We start from the raw sequence: 22,263 nt of genomic DNA on the forward strand, positions 1-22,263 counted from the left end.
TTATGCTGTGGTTTTACTGGTTTTACTGGTGCAGTCCACTGGAGATCAGACCGGACTGAATGTGGAACCTGGACTAAGATGAGTTTGATGCCCCTGCTGTAAGGCTGCAGTTCTAACCTTGCAGTAAACTCTTATTTATAAATACTCCTTTACATTTACCCCACCTGCCCCTGCCCCTGCAGTAAACTCTTATTTATAAATACTCCTTTAAATTTACCCACCTGCCCCTGCAGTAAACTGTTTTACATAAATAGTCCTTTACATTTCTATATTTACATTTCTGTGAACTCAGTGCGCATGTCTGCAGATCTTGTCACTGTTTCAGAAATCAGCTTTTGGCTGGAGACCTGTCTGGGATCCTGTGGACAGACGCTTCCTCGTCTCCACGGCAACAGCGCCGCGTCTCCATGGCAACAGCACCGCAACAGCAAACGGCAGGCGTCATGGCGGAGCCGAGGATAGCGAGGATCAAACAGCCTAAAAAAGTTTTTATGAACAGCATAGACTCCTACTCATCCAGGTACATCAGCAAGGTAAGACTCAGGTACAGGAAGACAGCGCTGTTCTCTTTATAGATATAGATATTATTAGATATTGTTATATCTGTAGAATGCAGGAAACCCTGCTAGCTAGCTTGGGTTATAGTTTTAATCAGCAACAGGAATGGATAATAATTGTAAATACAGTGTATATAAAGATTATTACCAGTATATTCAGTATATATAAAGGTTAATTACACTATATTCAGTGTATATAAAGGCTGTGGTGTTGTTTTCAGTTGCTGTGTGAGTCCGTATACACTAAATTCAGTCTATATAAAGGTTAATTACACGATATTTAGTCTATATAAAGGTTAATATCAGTATATTCAGTCTATATAGAGGTTAATATCAGTATATTCAGTCTATATAAAGGCTGTGGTGTTTTCAGTTGCTGTGTGTGTGTGTACAATATGTTCAGTTTATATAAAGGTTAATAACAGTAAATACAGTTTGTATATACAGTATGTTCAGTTTATATAAAGGCTGTCCTGATGTTCCAGCTGTTGTGTGAGTGCGTGCTTGGAGCTGCTGGTCCTGAGGAGGAGGTGGAGGAGGTGCAGGAGGACCTGAGCCACAGCTCAGCAGCAGCATTCCAGCTGGTTGGAACTGTTTCCCATCCATCTGAGGAGGACAGGACGTATGTGCTGGAGGAGTATTTTGTGAGTAAATTTAGTCCAGTATGAGTGAGTTATCATCTATAAACTTCCATCTAAAGCAGCTGCATTGTGTCTGTGAAGCTCCTGAGCAGGGAGGAGCTGCTGTCCAAGCTGATGGACTGTGATGTGGTTCTCTACAACATCAGCCAGCATCCTGAGCAGCTGGAAGAGGCTCTCTGGGCTGTTTCAGGTAAGAGGCTGCTTATAACGAGCTGTTATAAGCAACCGCAACACCGACAGCAGATCAATCTGATGGCTACAATCTGTGATTTTTGCTGAGATATTGGATCATTTAGATATTTATTGAGAGGAAACTGGGTGAGACATTTAGAGGAAAATCTCTATTTGGTGAACGTCTCCTGGACATCTGGATGTGATACAGATTGTTGTTAAATCTTTACGTTGTGTTGCATTTTACTATCCAGTATGTAAAGATAAATCATCTGTAAAGTAACTAAAGCTTTTAGATAAATGTGGAATAATAGAAGTACAATATGTCTTTCTGGAGATGCAGTGAAGTGGGAATATTCAGTTTCAGACATGGAAAGACTGAAGTAAAGCACAGCTACCTGAATACAGTACCTATAAATATACCTGGAGAAGAAGGACCTGCTGACTTTAACTTTGAACGTCTGACTTTATTTTCCTCTACTTACTAAACTGATGGGTGCATTTCTGTCTGAACGAGACTCATTCCTTTACAGCATCATCATCATCTGTAGAAAACTGCAGGCCTTTCTTCAGAGTGACATGAATATTTCCATAAGATACCGCTCACATGTACAGTTCATTATTAATGTCATGAATTAACCTTTGCAGCAGAATGAATTATTCACTGAGCCTGTTTTTATATCCTAAACCACCATGGCTTCGGCAGCTGTGATTACTGAATACTAAGGAGCAAATTACCAAAATCATTACAACACAAAGCGTTAGTGGTCCTGAAGGAGGACAGTCCACTCCCAGTGACCTAAACTACCTAAATCTAAACTATTTAACTGAATGTCGGTGCAGGGGTGTGGAAGACTAGCGAACAAGAATGGCTTTATTCAGGACAAACAGTGATTTAATGACAACGATCTTTCCATAGAGAAACACATGACAGATAATTTAGAACTCAATGAGGTTCATTTTAGAGAAAAAAACATGGTTGTACATGGAGGACATGACTGAGCTATCTGTACAGGTAGATATCTGCTTGTGACCATTTCTAATTATAAAAATAAAGTCCCTACTTACCATTAGCCTGTTATTAATCGGAATAGATTTACTGTTTATTTAAGTGTGTCAGGTCTTTGTTACGTGGTTATTATTTCGCTGTCACAGTTTCATTCAGACTTTTTCTCCAGACGTGTTTTTATCCTGACAGTGATCTAAGGAATGATTCATGATGTGTTTCATTCTTAGCTCTACACAATGAAATGGAGCGTTTTTCTGGACCGAAGTTGTTCATCCTAATCTCCACGGTGATGACCTGGGCCTGCAGCAAGCCCGTCGATCCTGTAGGTACCTCTGACTGATGGAGCTGCCATCTATCACTTTCCTTCTAGTTCCTAGTAGCAGGCCTGTAAGCATAGAGGGGCTGGATATTATTATGCTGCAATGGAAGTATACTGAATGTGGCTCTTCCAACACTGATAAAAACAAAAAGGCCCTTTAATCTCAAAGTAAGAGAAAATCTACAAACAGGTCTCAACATCTGAGTCTCCATCAGCCTGAACATCTGGACACTTGCAATTCTTCTCCATCCTATCCTGAAGAACAGCTCAGACTGTCAGGTTGTTCAGGGATCAGGAGGGAACATCTCTTTTCAAGTCCAGCCACTAATTCTAACCCTGTGACTCGGCCTCTCCAGAACTTTCACCATGTTGTCTTTGAACCAGTCCCGAGTATCTTCTACTGTATGTTTGAGTCGCTGTCCTGCTAGAAAATAAATCTTCTTCCAAGTCGTGGTTCTCCTGCAGACTGAGTCAGATATTTTTCAGCATTCATATTCTCCTCAGTCTTTATGAGTCTTCCAGGACCTGCTGCTGAGGAACACCCCCACATCATGATGCCGCCACCACTGTGCTTCACATCATGATGCTGCCTCCACCATGCTTCACAGTAGAGATGTTGTGTTAGTTGTGATATGTTTGGTGTTCATCAAACATAGCGTCTAGTCTGATGGTCAAAAAGCTAATTTTTTGTGTCATCAGACCAAAGAATCTTCTTCCAGTTGACCTTGGAGTCTCCAACATGCCTTTGGGTGAATTCCAGGTGAGATTTCATCTGAGCTTTTCTCAACAGTGGCTTTTTCTTTGCCACTCTTCCATCCAGCTCTGACTGGAGAAGAACTAGAACAGTTGTTGTATCTACAGTCTCTCCCATCTGATCATCCATCCATCCATCCATTATCTATACACCGCTTATTCCTCACTAGGGTCGCGGGGGGGGCTGGAGCCTATCCCAGCTGACTCGGGCGAAGGCAGGGGACACCCTGGACAGGTCGCCAGTCTGTCGCAGGGCTACCCATCTGATCACTGAAGCTTTAACTACTTCAGAGGAGTCATTGGTGTCTTGGTGGCCTCCCTCACAGGTCTTCTTCTTACCCGGTCATTCAGTTTGTGAGGACGTCCTGCTCTAGGCAGATTTAAACAATACTCCTTCCATTTCTTAATGGTGGATTTACCTGAACTCTGGGATGTCCAGTGAGTTGGAAATCTTTCTCTAACCATCTCTTGTCTCCTGACTTCTGCTTTCCAGTCATCTTTCTCTGAGTTGCTTGTTGTGCTCTTTAGTCTTCATGCTGCAGTTTTAGCAGGAATACTGATGAACCAGAGACTAAACCTTCCAGATACAGATGTTTTCATCCTACAATCACTGACACACATCAGCTGCTCTCAGGTGATCTCCATCTCACTGATTCTACCACTGCTGGGGGCAAATATCAATGCAGTCATTTACAATACCTTATATATCTGTAATTAATTGACAGGATTGTGTAAAAATCTGTTTTCACTTTAATTTGAAAGAGTTGTTTTTTTCCAATTCTTGTAAAAAAATAAATAAATAAATATATTAACCATATTTTCATGTATAAAAGCAACAAAAAGGTGAAACATCCAAAGGGGTGAATTCTCCTTATAGGCAGCATAGAACATGCTGTATTTGATATTTTAATAAACTGACATCACTTTGTAGAGACTTAATTCTGACATTATTGGGTCTTCAGTGTTCTAAACACACAAAGATAAAAGGAAGAGTCTAATATTGGTTGTAATCAGTCGTTTTAATAACTGCTATTAGTGTCGCACCTTTACTGCATCATTATTACATTTTAATAGTGTGACATATGTGTTTATTAATCCCCCGCTCTGTCCAATCAGATTAATATTTTACTTATTAGAGGCATCCGGTGTTGTTTGTGTCACAGGATGATCTGGAGCTTCCTTTTACTGATGAGATCTTCTGGAGCAGAAGACCACATCCAAACTTCAAACCACACATCGACCTGGAGAAGCGGGTCGTCAAAATGGGAAAAACTGTGAGTAAATTTAAAGTTTTTTGTTTTTTTTTTAAAGTAAGTTTTTTACGTACAGAAGGTCCATGTAGTTGAGAGATCTCACAGTGTTCCATGTCTGTTGCTTTCAGAACAGAATGCTGTTCTCCACATATGTGGTGGCGTCAGGACTCCAGTATGGGATGGGAGAGCAGCTCTTCCACTACTACTTTAAGGTCAGATTAGAAGACAGCTTTAGTATTGTTTTCACTACCAACAAGATGTCTTATTTTTATTATTCCCATTCTATAGGCATGTCTCTGTATTGTTTTTACTGAATCTAAACGTCTCTACTTTGTTCCTAGTATCTACTTTTGGTGCCTGATTTTGAAGAAAAAATGTATATGTGTGGGATTTTTTTAAAATTTTAATTATTTCATTTTTATTAGTTTTATACTCCCCTCTGGTGAAAAATAATAATACTAAAAATAACTTAATGTATATAGCACCTTTTACAGACAACGTTTACAAAGTGCTTTACAGACAAGACAAAAAATAAATAAATCAGAAAGACCAAAGAAGAAGAGAGAGCAGAAAGGCAAGTAAAAGATTTACAAAGTAAATAAAACAACAAATAAATAAGTAACAAAAATAATTATAATAATAATAAAAATAAACAAGAATAATATGGACAAATATTTCAAATAAAATTGACAGTAAATTAGAAGTATAGTACATATGATTGTTACCATCATCATACAGACTATAATGGTGATAATAAGGAAAAGTCCCACTCTAATATTTCATTGGACCTTTAGCTCTGAGAACGGCTCTCATTCACTGTTGCTGCGTTTCCATAAGCTTCTGCAATGTCACAGCATTTATTTCTGTCCAGAGATGCATTCATTTCCTACATAGATCTTCTACTAATGATGGGAGAGTCGGACCAAAGTCTTCTCCAGAACATCCCAAAGGTTCTCAGTAGGGCTGAGGTCTGGACTCTGGAGATCAATCCATCTCATGCTCCCTGATCCATTCATTCTCAATGTGACCCCATGAATTCTGGCATTGTCATCTTGGAACATGAAGAGAACCTCCACTGATGGAAAGACCTGGTGCTTCAGTATCTTCAGGTATCAGCTGACCTCATTCTTTGTGAACATAACCTTGCTGAACCTGACCAACCCCAGATCGTAACCCTAACCGCCACTAGCCATGATGAGGGCACCATCAACAAGAAGCTGCTGGAAGTATCAGTGTCTATAGTCAGGTGTGCTTTTCATTGTGATGGGCTGAGAGGCTGCCATGCAAGAAGGAAGACATGTTTTCAGAAGAGACATCTTAAGGCTCGACTGGAGTTTGCTGCTGATCACACAGACAAAGGAAAGACCTTCTGGAGGAAAGTTCTTTGAGCTACTTGGCCATAATGTCCAGACATGTTGGAAAGAAAGAACGGGAGGAATTTAACCCCAAGAACACCAAACCTGCCATCAGTTATGATGGTGGTAGTTTTATGGTCTGGGCTGATTTTGTTTTTCCAGTAGAACTGATGCTTTACACAAAGTAAATGAAATAATGAAAAAGAAGGATTAGCGCCTTATTCTTCAGGAAAACCTAAAACCATCAGCCAGAAGGTTGGTCTTGGACACGGTTCGGTGTTCCAACAAGGCAATGACCTCAAACAGACATAAAACATGATAAACACATGGAAAAATGATGCTAATGGCCTTAACCCCCTGGCACATACTTAGTTGAACGCCACCAGTTCTGTCAAGTGATCAAAGATACAACAAGAAGCTTGTGGATCACATTTGTAATATTTCCATAAGATTGATAACACATTTATGAAAGAACCTAAATGCATGATAGAAATCATTGGACACTTGGACTGCTGTGATATGCACGGTCTTTGAAACTGTATGTGAATTTTATTTGGCTTTAAATGATTCAAAATGAACCTCAGAAATATAAATAACTGGGAGTAACTGTGGATTTGCTTCACATAAGTTATCAACTGAAATAATCTGTATTTTTAGAAGTCATGGCTGGGACAGGAACAGGAAATATCCATCTTTGGAGACGGCAAGAACATCATTCCCACGATTCATATCAATGACCTGGCGAGGTTGGATATGTTGTAAATAATGTATTATTATTATTATTATTAGTAGTAGTAGTAGTAGTAGTAGTAGTAGTAGTAGTAGTAGTAGTAGTAGTAGTAGTAGTAGTATTATAAACAGCTGCATGAACTTGAACTCTAATGAGAACTGACAGATCCCTGGAACGACTCGGACTGAACTTAGCTTCTACTGGACCAGACTCTGACAGTATAAAAATATAAATCACTGATTTAAAGAAAGCAGGAGTGTTAATGCGCTACAAACTATTTATTTTTGTCTTGTTTCTTCCAGTGTGGTTCAGAACATCATTGAACATCAGCCCAAACCATATTACCTGATAGCTGTGGACGGTTCCAACAACACCATGGAGCAGATAGTGAAGGTTTGAGTAGCAAAGCATCAACACATCACCTGATTAGAAATAAATCTGTGAAAGCGTTAACATGTTATAAAGCTGGTTAACTCCATGTAGTGACATCTATAGACTGATCCTGTAATGAACAACAGAAATCTGACAGAATTGCTAATCAGTTTTAATCTTTATTGTAAGACATAAACAAAATAATGATTCTAATTGTGACACAATGACAGGGTGTGTATTTATATGAATGATTGATATCTTTTTATGAACACAGGCGAGGAAAGAAAATTAAATACTGATTTGTGAGATGTTTTGCCAACAGGCAGTTGCTTCTGAACTGGGATCAGGGAAGATCCAGAAAAAGCCAATTGATGAAGCGTACCTGGTCCAAGATTTCAGTGTATGTTTTAACCACATTTACCTTACATTTTCATTGATGTTACTGTAATCTGAAGTTTGGTTTGGTTTTCTAACACCACAGCTGTGAGTGAATCATTCACAGTCCTGCCTCAGTGTTTGTACATCTAGAGATGAAATGGACTTTTTCACAGCTCAGAATGAGAGGATTTTGAGAAATGAACTGGTATGATTTAGTTTTGAGGGTTAGATGGAAAGATTTAAACTACCAGTCAGAAGTCTGGACACACCTCCTCATTCAGCGCTTTTTATTCTATTATTTTCCTCATTGTAGATTCATATTGAGATCAACACTTTTTTGTTTACCACATAATGCCATTATTGTTTTTTCCTGTCCAGGTAGCAGAAATCGATTCCATGCTGGTCAATCTCCGCATGGAGGCTGTTCACATAAAGAAGCTGTTCTCTCTTAGCTGGCTGTGTGAGTTTGGTCTGGTGGAGAACATTGAGCTGGTGGTGGAGGAGTACCGGCAGGTCCGCGGACTCCTGGTAGGCACTGAAGCACTCAGCAGAACTACATCTAAACTTTATTTATTATGCTCAGATATAGTACTGCTAGTTTTCCATCTCTCTGAAAGTTGAGGATAACACTCATCCAGGCTCTTGTGAAGTTGTAGTAGATGTTGTATTATTATTCGTGGTGTGTCTTCTCCAGCCCATCCGGCTGTGTGTGCTGGGACCTCCTGCTGTGGGGAAAAGCACCGTTTCCAAAAAGATCTGTGAACACTACAAGCTCCATCACATCACCCTGAAGGACACCATCTCTGAGACCATTTCCCAGCTGGTGAGCTCTCAGACTGATCACTGTGTTTGCATGTTGCTAGACCAGACAGTTCTATTGTTATGCTGTTATTTAGGAAGCTGCTGTGAAGAAGGCTGATCCAGATGCCAAAGACTCAGCAGCAGAAGCCCAGGAGCTTCTCAGCAGCCTAAAGGATGCTGGAGAGCAGAATGAAGGTACAGATTCATTAACTGCTGGGTTTTTTCCACTAGTAGAGGGTTCACTCTAAAAGAATAAACTCTCTACTAGAGAGCTCTCTCCTCAAAAAAGGTTAGCTTGAAGTAATGAGATCTAAATGTTGTGCCAACATAATGCTGGTGTGTCAAACAGTTTGTACACTGGAAGACTCATAGGTTTGCTGTTATTGTTGTATTAGAAGATAAAGTCTACTCCATCTGCACTTCACAAGTCCCTTAAAGTGCAACAGCCAATGACTTATGAGATGAATATCCACCCTCTAACATGGACTCCTGTCTGGCAGGTGTTCTGGATGAGCAGCTGAAGGTGCTGAAGGATAAACTGATGTCTAACCCATGCAGAAACCAGGGTTTTGTTCTGGACGACTTTCCCAAGACATATGAACAAGCTAAAGAGCTCTTTGAAGGTGAGACTCTTATTGCAGATGTGTCAGAACCACATTCATTCCCTCAGTAGAACATGGATATTTACAGTGAATGCTTCTGTTTGTTTTCTGTCTTCTTCAGTGGAAGAACATGATGGAGCATCCCAGACTTCCTACAGCAGGAAGGTCACACCAGGTCTCTGATGTTATAATCCTATGATATGAAATATGTCTACCTAACAAGTAGCCAGGTGAAACAAGTTTCTTTTAATTTTCTCAACAACCACAGCAATAACACACAGCTGTTTCTATGCACTTATAAAAACCATGGATGTCATCAGTCTGTAGTTTTTAATGACTCTTTTAACTCAGAATTTTCTACGATAGAATCACTGATAAATATTTCATTTTTTTCTGTCATAGATTTATTATATGTCTTCTGGAAATATGACAAAATCTGCAAAAAATATAGAATAGAAGAATAGAATAGCCACTTTATTGTCAACCAGAACATACACTAGTTGACTGAAATTCTGGTGCAACAAGCTCGCCATCGGACGCTAATACTTGGTTAAATGTTCTTTTTCTGGGCCTTTCTGGAGAGACTGTAGATCTACTGGTGGGGAGGTCGGTATTATCAGATTAGTGATGGTTTCATTGTGTGGGTCACAGAGTTTGTGTTGTACCTGGATGCATCCGACTCCTTCCTCATGGATCGAGTGATGAACCTGCCGGAGAGGTTGGTGCAGGAGCACAGCTATGAGCCGGAGCTCTTCCTGAAGCGCCTGGCCAGATTCCGAGAGAACAGCGCCGAGGAGGAAACCGTTGACAACTACTTTGTTGAGATGGACATCAGCCCTCTGTACCTGGGTAATCCTCTGAGGAGGAAGTAGGGAGGCCGGGCAGGGGTTGGATTTCCCTTACAAATGCTTGAAAGCCACAAATGTAGCAGTAATTTTATTCAGCCAACCACTACTTTGATCCTAGTGCTGAACATTGCTGTGGTCCTGGTCCTCTCTAGAGATCACCAGCAGCCATAAACCTGACTGCTCGCTGCTGATGCAGAAGATCGTTGACACGGTGGGCCAGCCCAGGAACTATGGTCCAAGCAGCCAGGAGGTGGTGGAAGAGGAGGAGAGGAGGAAGGCTGAGCAGAGGATCAGGACAGAGATCCAAGAGAGGACAGAGGAGGAGCAGAAGGAGGCTGAAGAGGCCAGGAGCAGAGCTAAACGCTGGGAGGACTGGGTAGGACTGGTTCTCTCTTTAATATTTTATAAAAACACAATGCTTCAGTAATGTCTTGGTTAGCTATCCAGGTGGATTACATGCAGCCTACAGTAATATTTGAGCTTTACTGCTCATGGTGGCCTTGGAGATGTCAACTTTCATTCTATACATCAAGCAGTACAGCACTCACCCCATAATACTCAGAAAATAAATGACCTTTCAGTCCAGTCAGATCCTGATCTCACTGTGGGTCCCTTAAGCAGGACGCTACAGACAAACTCAGTTTAACGAGTCTCCATGATGTGACGAGGATCTGTTTAGAGGAACATATATTCCAGCTCAGACGTCACTGAGGAGCAAATCACAGTCAGCTCTACACGCATGTTTAAAGATGGACTCTAAAATGAAGAGAAGTTAGTTGTTGAAAGTTTAGTTTCATGCAGCTGGTATTTTCTATCACCTCTAGTTCTACAGTAACCAACAATAAATATCATTTCAGTTCATTTCTACCTCATTGTTATCTGGCTTTAGCTGCCATTTTCATTGTTATCATCGACACTGCAAAAGAGAAAAAGAAAAGAGTTATTAGTTTAGTTTCAACCCTCTGAGAAACCTGGAGTCAGCAGTGATACTTCAATCTGATTATCACCACAAGGTTAGAGAACAGAAATGCTGGCTCTGTCCTCTGTAGGACATTCATCACAGTTTACAGAGCCAGTTCCAGGATTAGTACACATACATGCAGTATTATTTGTATTATAGGTATTATATTAGTGTGCACACAGTTGTCTCTCTTCCAGTTTGATCTCAGAATGATGGGGTTTAGGGAACCCTTTTCTTTCTGATCCTCTGACTGCTTTTTTCTGGAATCATCTGACTTCTTTAGGAGTTCCTGTATTCCCAGATCTCAGCTTTTAACTTTGTATTGTTAGAACTGATAGAAAAACAGTCTGACTGTGGAATGAACCAGGACTTTCTAACCCTGCGTGATGCGTTGATGTGTGTCAGATAAAGAGTCTGGAGGAGGTGAGGCAGCAGGAGGAGGAGCAACTGGAGGCTCTATCAGTCCCTATGAGGAGCTACCTGATGGAACATGTCCTCCCCACACTGACCCAGGGTCTGACTGAATGCTGCAGAGCTCAGCCTCCGGACCCAGTGGACTTTCTGGTACCACATTCACTATTACTGATTGGAACCAGTTAGGGTCTGACTTTCCTCACTTTTAATCTCGATTATGTCTGTCTCTTTCCAGGCAGAGTACTTATTAAAGAACAACCCCTTTGAATACCCTCAGTAGAGCTGATTTTCTGTGGACACACCCAGACGTCATGCACAGCAAATACTAAACCGAGAAGAACATTATGTTAATTTGTTCTGTGTTCGTTTGGCTATTAGGCTGAAGTCAATTACATGCAGCTTTTCTGTTATAGGAAAACCTCCTGGAGTCTGTGAGACTTTTCACAGTATTCCAGTCATCACAAGCCAAGTGTCCCTCAGTTCATGCTGGGATTTTGATTAGGTCTGATTTGTAAGTGGCCCATTCTCCCGCCCCTGTTGTATTCATACGCAGCTTTGTTTGGACTCTTGTGTGCTGGCCATTACTTAAAAGCACCCTAAAAGCGGATGAAAGTGTGTACCAAGCCAAAAGCTGATTAGGAAGTTAATTTGCTTAATGAACTTGGTAAACTCCAAAGTAGACACGCTCGGGTCATAATTGCTCTGATTTGGCTTCAGATATCCAGGAAGGATAAATGTTACAAATGGCAGCTAATTTGTGGCTCTCTCATGTTGCCACTCGCAACTCCAAAGTGAACATAATTGGTTGCGACGGAACACCAAATTATTTCATTGTACATACTTAATCACCACATGGGGAAATTAGTTGAGTTTATTTGGGAAACATTGTGATGCAAGCTGCTGCAAGACAATTTGACTGCACCATCTGTGATCCCGGCTACACACAACATGACTTTCCTCCAAATGAATCACACATTTTGACAATAAATGTGGTAAAACAATATTCTCAGCATCTCCTGGGATTTTCTGTCTTAGTGACCTGCCTAAGGATCTTTCAATTACACTGCATTGTAACAAATGTTTCATATAAACTAATACTACAAATAGACTACAAAGTACAAAGACTTAGATGTGGATTATACAACAGCACAGACATGCTTGGTTCTTCTGGTAAATTATCGGTTTTGTTCATAGTGTTGGCCTCCCTGTGCATTTTGTACCAAACACTCCACTAAAGCAGTGATTCCAGTCTCTGTTTTTCATAGGAACTGCATCCCTTTAAACTGCCCAAGATGATTGTGATTGGTTTAAAGAAATACAAAGAAACCAGAAGATTTTCCTCCAGTAGCAGAATGATAAAGAGATGCAGTCAGATGGTTCTTCAATGCTATGGAGATACATTTACCTACACCACCGTTAAAAAGTTTAGAATCATCCAGATAATTCCAAAACTCCCACTTTTATCCATGTGCTAACATAACTGCACCAGGGTTTTCTAATCATCAATTAGCCTTTCAACACCATTAGCTAACACAATGTAGTATTAGAACACAGGAGTGATGGTTGCTGGAAATGTTCCTCTGTACTCCTATGTAGATATTCCATTAAAAATCAGCTGTTTCCAGCTAGAATAGTCATTTACCACATTAAAAAGGTCTATACTGGAGTTATCATTCATTTCATGTTATCTGCATTTAAAAAAAAATTCTTTCTAAAATAAGGACATTTCTATGTGACCCCAGACTTTTAAATGGTGGTGTGTGTGAGACAGCAAAGTTAAGGTTGTTTACCAGATGAATTTCTTCTGTCTGTCCAGCAGGGGGCGCTGAAAGCCCCTCTTTCATTTCTAATGTATTATTGTTTGTGCAATTCTATGCTTATTCTGTGCAGTGGTAGAAAATAACTAAATACTATTACAGAAGTACTGCACGTCGAGGTACTGTACCTGAATATTTCTGTGTTTTCATATACCTTCATTAGTTCTATTTCAGTGTATTTCAAGATAAGATTTTATTTTTTTTTTTAAGTAAAGGGTCAAATATAATGCAGAGCTCCTTCTATAAAGCCCAGTGTCTGCTGGGGTCCTTGTCTAATGGCTATCAGTAGCTGTATGAAGATGGATGTTCCTAAAAGCTGATTTACATGATGCAGTAGCATTGATGGAAGTGACAGATAATCTAAAAAATATTTTAAATTCTCAACACCTGAACCCACAGCATTCTAATCGATCAGTGGCTGCAAACAGCTGGAGAATGACAACTGTTGCATGCTTTGCCGTTTTAGCTTCAATACCTGAGCATTTAAAGCATCAGTCAGAGGATAAACAGCAAATCCTTTGGAATATGTCTGATAGTAAAAGAGTCAAATATTCCAGGATGCAGGACTGATGTTAGTGAGTGAACTAAACATGTTCTGGAAGCAGAAATCTAAAGCCGATATTCCAGACTGCTCCCAATGCTCTCCAGAGCCCCTCTTTGACCGTCTGTGGGCTGAAATATATCTGAACCAAACTTAATTTCTATCAGCGGTAGGAGCAGAAATGCTTCCATAGTTCATCCTCAGACTACCTCTGTTAGATTCCTCCTGTGGTTTCACTCTTTTATTTAATTTATCAACTTCTGTGGGCCTTTTTCTGTTGTAGTTTTCCTCTTTTGTTCACCATTCTGAAAATCTCTAAGCCATAAAATAATGGAAAGAATAAATATCCATCTGTTTATTGAACCTTTGGCCTCACATTGACCTTTATAGACTTTAGCCAAACTTCTGCCAGAGTTTCTGGTTTGCTTCCAGCTGAAACGTGTCTCTGTTCCACCAGCAGGGTTGAACCACTGGGTGTCAGTCTTAGATCATCTATCAGCTGTCAGGGATCTGTTTGTGTTTTTGTTCTTTATAATATCTCTAATGTTTGACTGTGTTCATCCAGTGTAGAGTTTAGGATGTAAGCAGCATCTATCACCGTTATCAGACTGTTCAGATGGATGGAGGCTGGATGAACGTTGAGTCTGGTCTCAGGAGGTATCGGTGCTCATAATGGCAGCTTACACTCATCCTAATATTACATTTAAAAGTCTCTTTTGCAGCGTTGACAAACACTGAACATTAAACAGAAATCTAAACTAACTGTATTCCATCAGTATGTTAGCAGACCAACATTTCTTTCTTTTCCTTTTAATTTAGAGCAGCTTAAAGTGCCTCCATCCATCCTTTATGTGCACAGCTCAGTGTTTTTAGGGCCACCTACAGGTCACACATTACACCTTATTACTCTGAATAAACATGTATGAATGTATTCTGTGACTCTTAGTCTAATCTGAGTTAGGACTTTAGCTGTAGCTTGGCTCATTTTATTGACAAAAATAATTCCCTTTCTCTTGTCTTTGGCCACTTATCTAACTTGCTAAAGACTGTTTTTATTTTTATTTATTAATCACCATTAAAATATGCATGAATTACTCTTGTTCTTTGGGTATTTGTGATTCAAAATTCATCATGTAGCCCTGTTTGTGTGGATCCTCGCAGACATCCAGCTTTAGTTTATGAAGCTGGAAGATGGACTGAACATGGTCCACTTATGAAGGCCTCCAGGAAACACAGAACTGTTTCTTTACTGTAAACTCTCAGATGTCTGCTCAGCTGCATGTTCAATTTATTCAGAACACATGGCGTATTATTTTATGTTCTATATCCATGGCTTTACTCCTTAATTACTCAGTAATAACTACAGTGGAAATCACATAGGGAGAGCACTGGTATTTGTCAATGAGCTTACTTGTTGCCATGAAGATAATATAATGTGATATAACAGGATCACATGGCGGTGGGAACCTTTAACATGAGGTTGGGCTGATATGTGTCCTGCATCAGAACTAAGACGAGCCTTTAGCTGCAGTAAGCCTGAGAGAGTTTCAGCATCTGGACTGAATCCAGACGGACTGATGCTGGTCACTGTTCCCTAACACCCTTAATCCACACACACACACACACACACACACACACACACACACACACACACACACACACACACACACACACACGCACACGCACACACACTGCGCTGGGAGAAGGAGAGTGTGTTTTGTTGCTTAGGAACAGTTTGCTTTGTGTCTCTACAGGGGGTCTCCTTCTGAATATCATTACGTCCCTCCATTGGGGAGGACGACACATTTTTCTTTTCTGCCAATATTTATCTTCAGCCCCACTCGCTCTCCGGAGGCCCACAAAAACGTTTTCATTGATTAAAGGTGGGGGAAAGCAGCTCCTCCAGATTCTCTCTTCTCTTAATGTAAATTTATCACGGCGCTGTGGCAGGTGTCAAAGTGCACAACAGCAGCATTTTGCTTTTCTTTTAAGTAGCAGCCTGAGGAGGGGAAAGGTGGTTATTAGGATGAAATGAATGCAGGTAGTTTGGATCCTTCACCTGGAGATACGTCCATACATGGTGATCAGGGCCCACAGCAAACCTCTGTAGGGTCACACATTACAGCACAGCTTTCCAGCTCTCTCTGTTTCCTCAGTGTTCAGCGTGAATGGATGTCATCCTATGTGAATAAAGTTACTATTATTATTATTATTATCCTGTGATGGGTGTTGGTTAATTAGGAAGTGGTAAATGTTGGATTAATCTGACTCTCCTCAGATAGACTACCTCTGGCCTGCCTCCTCCTCTTCTGCTATCTATGTAGGATAGTTTTCACAACCATCTTCAGGGAACAACAGCAGCCGATCGCAATGAAGAATTCCAGTTTTTCCAGATGTTTGCTGCATGTAGTGAAGCATCTTTCTAGTTTTTAACTCTCTCTAGGGTACTGTTCTGACTGAATGCTGCATCCTGGTGTTAGTGGGTTATAGTTCCTCTGTCTTCCTATCAACACTCCATCATTGTTGAACTAGCAGACCTAGAGTCTCGCTGAGTATTCTGACTTACTATTCTGACTTTTGCTCACAGATCCACATTCAGCAGCAGTTCTACACGTCTGGATTTGTCTGGGAGTTTACGAGGAACCTGAACTCGTACGATAGTCGCTTCCTCTCCTGTCGTCTGTTTCCCTAAAGCTGGCAGAGCAACAAGAGCCCTGCAGAAGCATCCCTCCTCCTCTTCACTCCTGATTCCTCCAGTAATGAATGGGCATGTGTCATCCCAACAAGCAGGCCAAATGGAGAGAGGAAGAGGAGCAGTCTGCTTCCTCTTCTTCACTAATTAGAAGCAGCAGCCTCTTGGCTTTTATCACAGGAAAATGTCTGAAGCAACCAGTCAGCATCAGCCAGCATTCTGCTCTTCAGTCCCTCACAAACTGCATCAATGACATCAAGTCATGGCTGGGGAAAAATTTCCTCCATCTAAATGAAGACAAGACTGAGTACATTTTATTTTGTGACAATGTTCTTGCAGATTCAGACTCTGTGTCTTCAAAGTTAAAACTGTCTGTAAAGAACCTCTGGGTTATTTTTGACAGCAGTTTTACATTTGTCAAACAGATCGACAACGTGGTCAGAACAAGTTTTTATCAATTACGTTTTTTATCTAAAGCCTTTTTTAAATCACACCTACCTTGAAAGGACTATTCATGCTTTTATCAGCTCATGAATAGATTATTGCACTCCACTGGCTTCCAGTTTCTTTTAGGATAGAGTTTAAAATTTTACTTTTTGTTTTTAAAGCCCTCAACGGCCTTGCGCCTATTTATTTGACTGAGCTTCTCTTTGTCCTAACAGGGAGTTAACCCTTTAGAACCCAGTGTAGTGCCGGCGCTACGTTTTGCATATTGATTTTTGATTGGCTGTAGATTTTAAACCAGATAAGATAGATCGATAATTCTTGTTGCATATAAAATCTGGGGAGTTACACTAACATTTCACACATTCACCAGGTCTCAGGGTGCTTTTTCGTTGCAGTGATGGGTTTGTAAAAATACACAATAAAGTGCACACAACAAAACTCTTTATAAACCAGACCACCGGTATTTGGAGGACTTCTTACATTGAAATAAGCGTGATCACGTTGTGGCCATGACCTGTCACATGGTTCTTATGTGTTCATACCCGAGAGGCTACCGGCCCCATCGACAGGAAGTGACGTTATTGCCTATGGAGTTGTAGTTTTTCAGCCGACAACTACAACTGTAGTTTTCGGCTGTAGCCTGCACAGATACGAGCTCTCACTCGTTTCAGTCCCACTTTTTTTTTTTTTACAAAAACACTTAGACACACAGCCCACACACACACCAGACATCCACCACGGTCCGTGTACGGATCTGGTAATTGGATTTTCCGTTCTGAAACGGTTATTGAAAAACTAAAAACGTAAAAACGTTATTTGATTTTCGTTTTAAAATACAAAAATTAAAATTGAAATACAAGGCGTTTTTCCTTTTCATGATCAAAAAGGGATATACGATTTTTTTTTAAATGCTTTGATTTTCGTTTTATATTTAGAATAACCAGAAAGTAAAATCAGTAAGAGACAGAAACGAAAAAAGGTCCGTTTTTTCATTTTCTGAGACCGGAAGTAGTCATCAGGAAGTGTGGAGCCAAACTAAGTACGGTGATTAGACTGTACATATATTTTTTTTCGTGAGTTTTCATGGTCAAAATGAGAGATCAGGTGGCCGATCTTAAAATAAATCAATATTGATTTTTTTATAGAGCGTTAAAGTTTTGCAAAGCCAGGGGGCGGGACTACTTGATTGACTGTCCGGTCTGGAATGATTGACAGGTCCTATGGAGGAAGCAGCAGAGACTCTGTTCTCCTTGTTTGGATTAATTCTGATATAATAACTGTTGGTTTATTTATCGGTGGAGCAGCAGAACATTTTCCACAGACAGTTTTCCTGCCCGTTGGCTTGTTTTAACCAGTTTTCTACCTTCGGCTTAATCTACCAGCAGACACTGAAAGGACTCTAATAGTTGGGTAAGTAAAGTAAGTATTTTCGTATCGGTGCCGCTTTTAATGCACTTTATATGCAGCTTTGTGTCAGATGTAATGTGTGCCATGCACTCCAGATGTTGGTGGAGTTTGTTTCAGTGTGTGTTGACCAGAGAAGAAAGTTAGCATAGTAAATATTAGCTTTAATGGTAGCGATGATAACCGAGCTAACTGTTCAGTTGTAGCCTGATTAAGGCTAACGTAGCATCAAGCTAATGTGTTGCGTTTCATGTAAACAGCTGAAGTGTGTTGTGTTCCTGTAATATGGTTCATTAAGTTCATAAAACTGTGGCTGGTTGACATTAATGTAACGTTCAGGAAACTTAAATGTGATTAAAACAGTAACGTTAATGTTCTACTTGTCAGTAATCAGCTTTAATTTGACACTAAAACAGACTCTGGTAGTTTTAAATGACATCAGTTTCATTAATTTGTTGAAAATTGTCTCATTTGTTGTTGTGATGTTGCTGCTGATTTATTAAAAGCAGATGATCAATGTTGAAGATATGTTTAGTTCTAGTATCAGAAGTACAAGAAGGAAAATGGAAGTTTAGTTCTGCTACATCAAAGATTTCAGGATTAAAATAACTAAATGAGTCTTTATGCCTCAAACTTTATTTTTACAATAAATAATGAAATAATCACAGATAATAAAAATATTAATAGCAGAGAAAACCTGAGAGAATAATTTCCTGAAAAGTCTGTGAAGGAAAAGCAGCTTTTTTATCCTGAAAGATCAGAATCAGCTCCAAGATCTGCATCTGACAGCATCAAGTCAACCAGAAAGAAAAGAAAAAAGAAAATGACTTCTTTCTGATCACATCTGTTCCACTGCTCACAGTCTGCTGCTGCTCACATTCTTCACATTTATAGTCCACTTTTAAAAGTTCAGCAGACAGGTGCTCTGCTTTGGAGTGTGACAATGTCGTTGGTGATGTGGAGAGTGAAGTTTCCGTTTCACCCACAGCGTGCTTTAGGACAGCTGGGTCAGACTTGAAATACTGACCGACGGCTCAGATTTAACTGTCTGTAGTTCCGTTTTGATGGATGTTAAATTTTCACTCAAAGCCGCCAGGAGCTGGGTCTTTAAAATAACCGCCATCTCGTTACAGAGTGAAAGCAGCAATTCCTCCTTAAGGTCAGAGATTGCAGCATCTGAGGGCCTCTTCAAAAGAAGACATAGTTCATGAAGGCGTTCTGGAGCAGGACCAGAAAGACCACGACCAAGCAGCCTTGAGATCTTAGACAGCGTCTCCCTCAGGTGGGTGTCAACGGTGTTCACGGTCAGGTCTGTGGTAATCTCGTCAAAAAACAAAACAGAAAAAAATCTAGATTATAAATAAACATGTAACCAAAACACTCTGTGTATAACGCCATAGTATAGGATGTAGTTCAGAAAATGTCAAAATATAGTATACTTTTCAAGAATAACATAGTATGGCCTGTAGTTCATAATATAGCATGCCGGCAAAAAACCCCAACTGATTATTATGTGGTGCAAAAAGTGCAAAATGATAGAATGTTGCCTAAAATAGTCACGTATGATATGTGCTTCAAAAAATGTCATAGCGCAGTATATTGTCAAAATAGTATGTTTTTCAAGAAAACATCAGAGTATATGTCGTCTAAAAAATGCCATAGAATAATATTTCATTGCACAAGTAAAAGTATAGTAATTTTTAAAACTGTTCAAATTCTTATATGTTGCTAAAAAACAAAAAAAAACTAAAACAAAAAAAAGGTCATAGTAATATGTCAATTTAAAAAGCTTATAGTATAGAGTGTTGCCCAACAAACGTCATAGTATAGCATGTCGTTCTAAAAACGTCGTAGTACAGCATGTCGCTCTAAAAACGTCATAGTATAGCATGTCACCCAAAAAACGTCATAGTATAGCATGTCACTCTAAAATTGTCACAGTATAGCATGTCACTCTAAAAACGTCACAGTATAGCATGTCGCTCTTGAAACGTCACAGTATAGCATGTCGCCCTAAAAACGTCATACTATAGCATGTTGATCTAAAAATGTCATAGTATAACATGTCGCCCAAAAAATGTCATAGTATAGCATGTCACTATAAAAACGTCATAGTATATAGCATGTCACCCAAAAAACGTCATAGCATAGCATGTCACCCAAAAAACGTCAGAGTATAGCATGTCGCTCTTGAAACGTCACAGTATAGCATGTCGCCCTAAAAACGTCATACTATAGCATGTTGATCTAAAAATGTCATAGTATAACCTTTGGTCCAAAAAACGTCATAGTATAGCATGTGGCTCAAAAAACGTCATAGTTTGGTATGTCGCTCTTGAAATGTCATAGTATAGCATGTCGGTCTAAAAACTTCATTGTATAGCATGTCGTCCAAAAAACGTCATAGTATAGCATCTCGCTCTAAAAATGTCATAGTATAGCCTTTGGTCCAAAAAAAGTCATAGTTTAGCATGTCGTCCAAAAAATGTTAGAGTATAGCATGTCGCTCTAAAAATGTCATAGCATAGCATGTCGCTCTTGAAACGTCACAGTATAGCATGTCGCGCTAAAAACGTCATAGTATATAGCATGTCACCCAAAAAACATCAGAGTATAGCATGTTGTCCAAAAAAATCATAGCATAGCATGTCGCTCTTGAAACGTCACAGTATAGCATGTCGCTCTAAAAACGTCATAGTATAGCCTTTGGTCCACTAAACGTTGTTTTGTCCCGGCTATGTGAAGTAGGTGAGGAGCAACACCAAAACAGTCCAAACGCTGGTTTCCAGAGGGTTAGACGAGTATTTATTTGAAAGAGGAAGTTTACAACACCACAACATGTGAGGGGGTTAAAAGCAAATCGGTGTTAGTAAAATAAAAATAAATAAACAGAACTAAAAGTGAACTTCATGTTGACATTGATGGGCATTCCAACCAGGAACAAAGTAAAAGATAATCAATACAAAAAAAAACCTCTTCCTGTTCACATCTTCAAGCCCAAAATGACACAGCAGTAGCACCCTAAACTAAAACTACCAATGGGTTTCCTGTTTTCCTTTCTGAACAATTCAAAGGTCCCTCTCTATCTCCCCAGACATCCACCAACCACTGGAACAGATCTCCAAAGCTCTGCCGGGCCAACTCAGCTTCCCCTCAGAAGAAGTGCTGCCACCTGCCAGATGAAGGAGCCTTTTGAGAGGCAGCTGGCATCGTGATTGGACTGTACTTTGGTCTGTTCCAATCCAGCTTCAGCTCCAGAGACGGCAGGCGGGACGAGTCAACGGAGGCCGGGTGGACGAAGGCATGCAGCTGAGTACAATCCAGAAAACAACAGAGGAGGAGTGCAGCAGCCCAGGGCCAGAACAACCAGAGTAGCATCGTATGTCTCTTAGAAAACATCATAGTATAGCCTTTAGTATGAAAAAACACCATCATATACATCGTAGATTGTACAAATAACAAGTCAAAGGAAAGAGACATACATTGTAGAATTGTAGTCATTCTGGGCTGACTGATTTACTGATTATCAGTATTTTATTTTTTATTGATTTTCGGTAATAAATACATTTTAAAATGGCGCTACTTTGGCTCTGAACCTTTATCTACCTGTGGTCGCTCTGTCTTCTGGAGTGATTTGATTGGTTATACATCACGAATAAAACTCCTTTAACTTAACATCTCTAAACAAAACAAAAACGTATCAACAAAGTTTCCTGTTAGAGTTTGTGTTCTTCTAAGTTTAACTCCAAGATTTTAAAACTTTCATTTACTGCAAATGAATATCTCCTCCAAATGTCTCACTAATAATCATTATCAGCCTTAAAAACACATAGAACACCCCTCTATGCTTGACCACATGTAGTATAGTCCGGTTCCCCCTTCTATAAATCTGCTTGGAATCTTCCACTTCCTGTTTGTCAAAGTGGCCTTCTACCTGGACAGGTTTTGTTGGAGCTCATGCAACAAACATTTTGGGTAACTGCACTTTAATATAGATGGATGACACTGAATTAGAGTCTGTTTTCATGAGACTGAGTTGAGATGTGTAGCTCTGTCATTAAATACTAAATTATTTCTCAGAATTCACAGAGGAAAGTCTGAAATGTTTGCTAGGTTAGCGTCCCACATGTTCTTTGGTTCAGCTAAAGCTAACTGTCTCCAACTTCTGGATCTCTTGAGTTGCTTGTTAAAATATCTT

General features: G+C 39.9%; 1 protein-coding gene across 7 annotated transcripts; it reads left to right on the top strand.

Annotated features, from left to right (window-relative positions):
- Positions 1-12: 12 nt before the first annotated feature.
- ak7b (adenylate kinase 7b) lies at positions 13-17,374 on the top strand. 7 transcript variants are annotated; one of them, XM_023278589.3, is made up of 18 exons: positions 13-533; positions 1,043-1,201; positions 1,280-1,388; positions 2,606-2,700; positions 4,614-4,724; positions 4,832-4,915; positions 6,716-6,804; positions 7,091-7,181; positions 7,483-7,560; positions 7,917-8,066; positions 8,233-8,361; positions 8,435-8,534; positions 8,840-8,962; positions 9,063-9,116; positions 9,593-9,790; positions 9,942-10,165; positions 11,156-11,314; positions 11,400-12,167. In XM_023278589.3, the coding sequence occupies exons 1-18, from the start codon at positions 408-410 to the stop codon at positions 11,442-11,444; spliced, it is 2,124 nt and encodes a 707-aa protein (XP_023134357.2). In that variant the 5' UTR covers positions 13-407; the 3' UTR covers positions 11,445-12,167. The 7 variants fall into 7 exon arrangements, with proteins under 7 accessions (XP_023134357.2, XP_054862170.1, XP_054862171.1 ...); XM_055006195.1 differs by lacking the exon at positions 11,400-12,167 and adding an exon at positions 16,110-17,373 and having other exon boundaries at positions 130-533; positions 6,716-6,816; XM_055006196.1 differs by lacking the exon at positions 11,400-12,167 and adding an exon at positions 16,110-17,370 and having other exon boundaries at positions 130-533.
- The last annotated feature ends 4,889 nt before the right edge of the window (positions 17,375-22,263 follow it).

Source organism: Amphiprion ocellaris, chromosome 20 (genome assembly GCF_022539595.1).
Source record: "Amphiprion ocellaris isolate individual 3 ecotype Okinawa chromosome 20, ASM2253959v1, whole genome shotgun sequence".
Taxonomy (NCBI): domain Eukaryota; kingdom Metazoa; phylum Chordata; class Actinopteri; family Pomacentridae; genus Amphiprion; species Amphiprion ocellaris.

Excerpts from the sequence above, each read along its gene's own strand:
- ak7b (XM_055006195.1), top strand. The coding sequence starts at position 408 with ATGGCAACAGCACCGCAACAGCAAACGGCAGGCGTCATGGCGGAGCCG. Across the intron at positions 8,535-8,839 it reads TGCTGGAGAGCAGAATGAAG|GTGTTCTGGATGAGCAGCTG; the intron begins GTACAGATTCAT and ends CCTGTCTGGCAG. Across the intron at positions 10,166-11,155 it reads CTAAACGCTGGGAGGACTGG|ATAAAGAGTCTGGAGGAGGT; the intron begins GTAGGACTGGTT and ends GATGTGTGTCAG.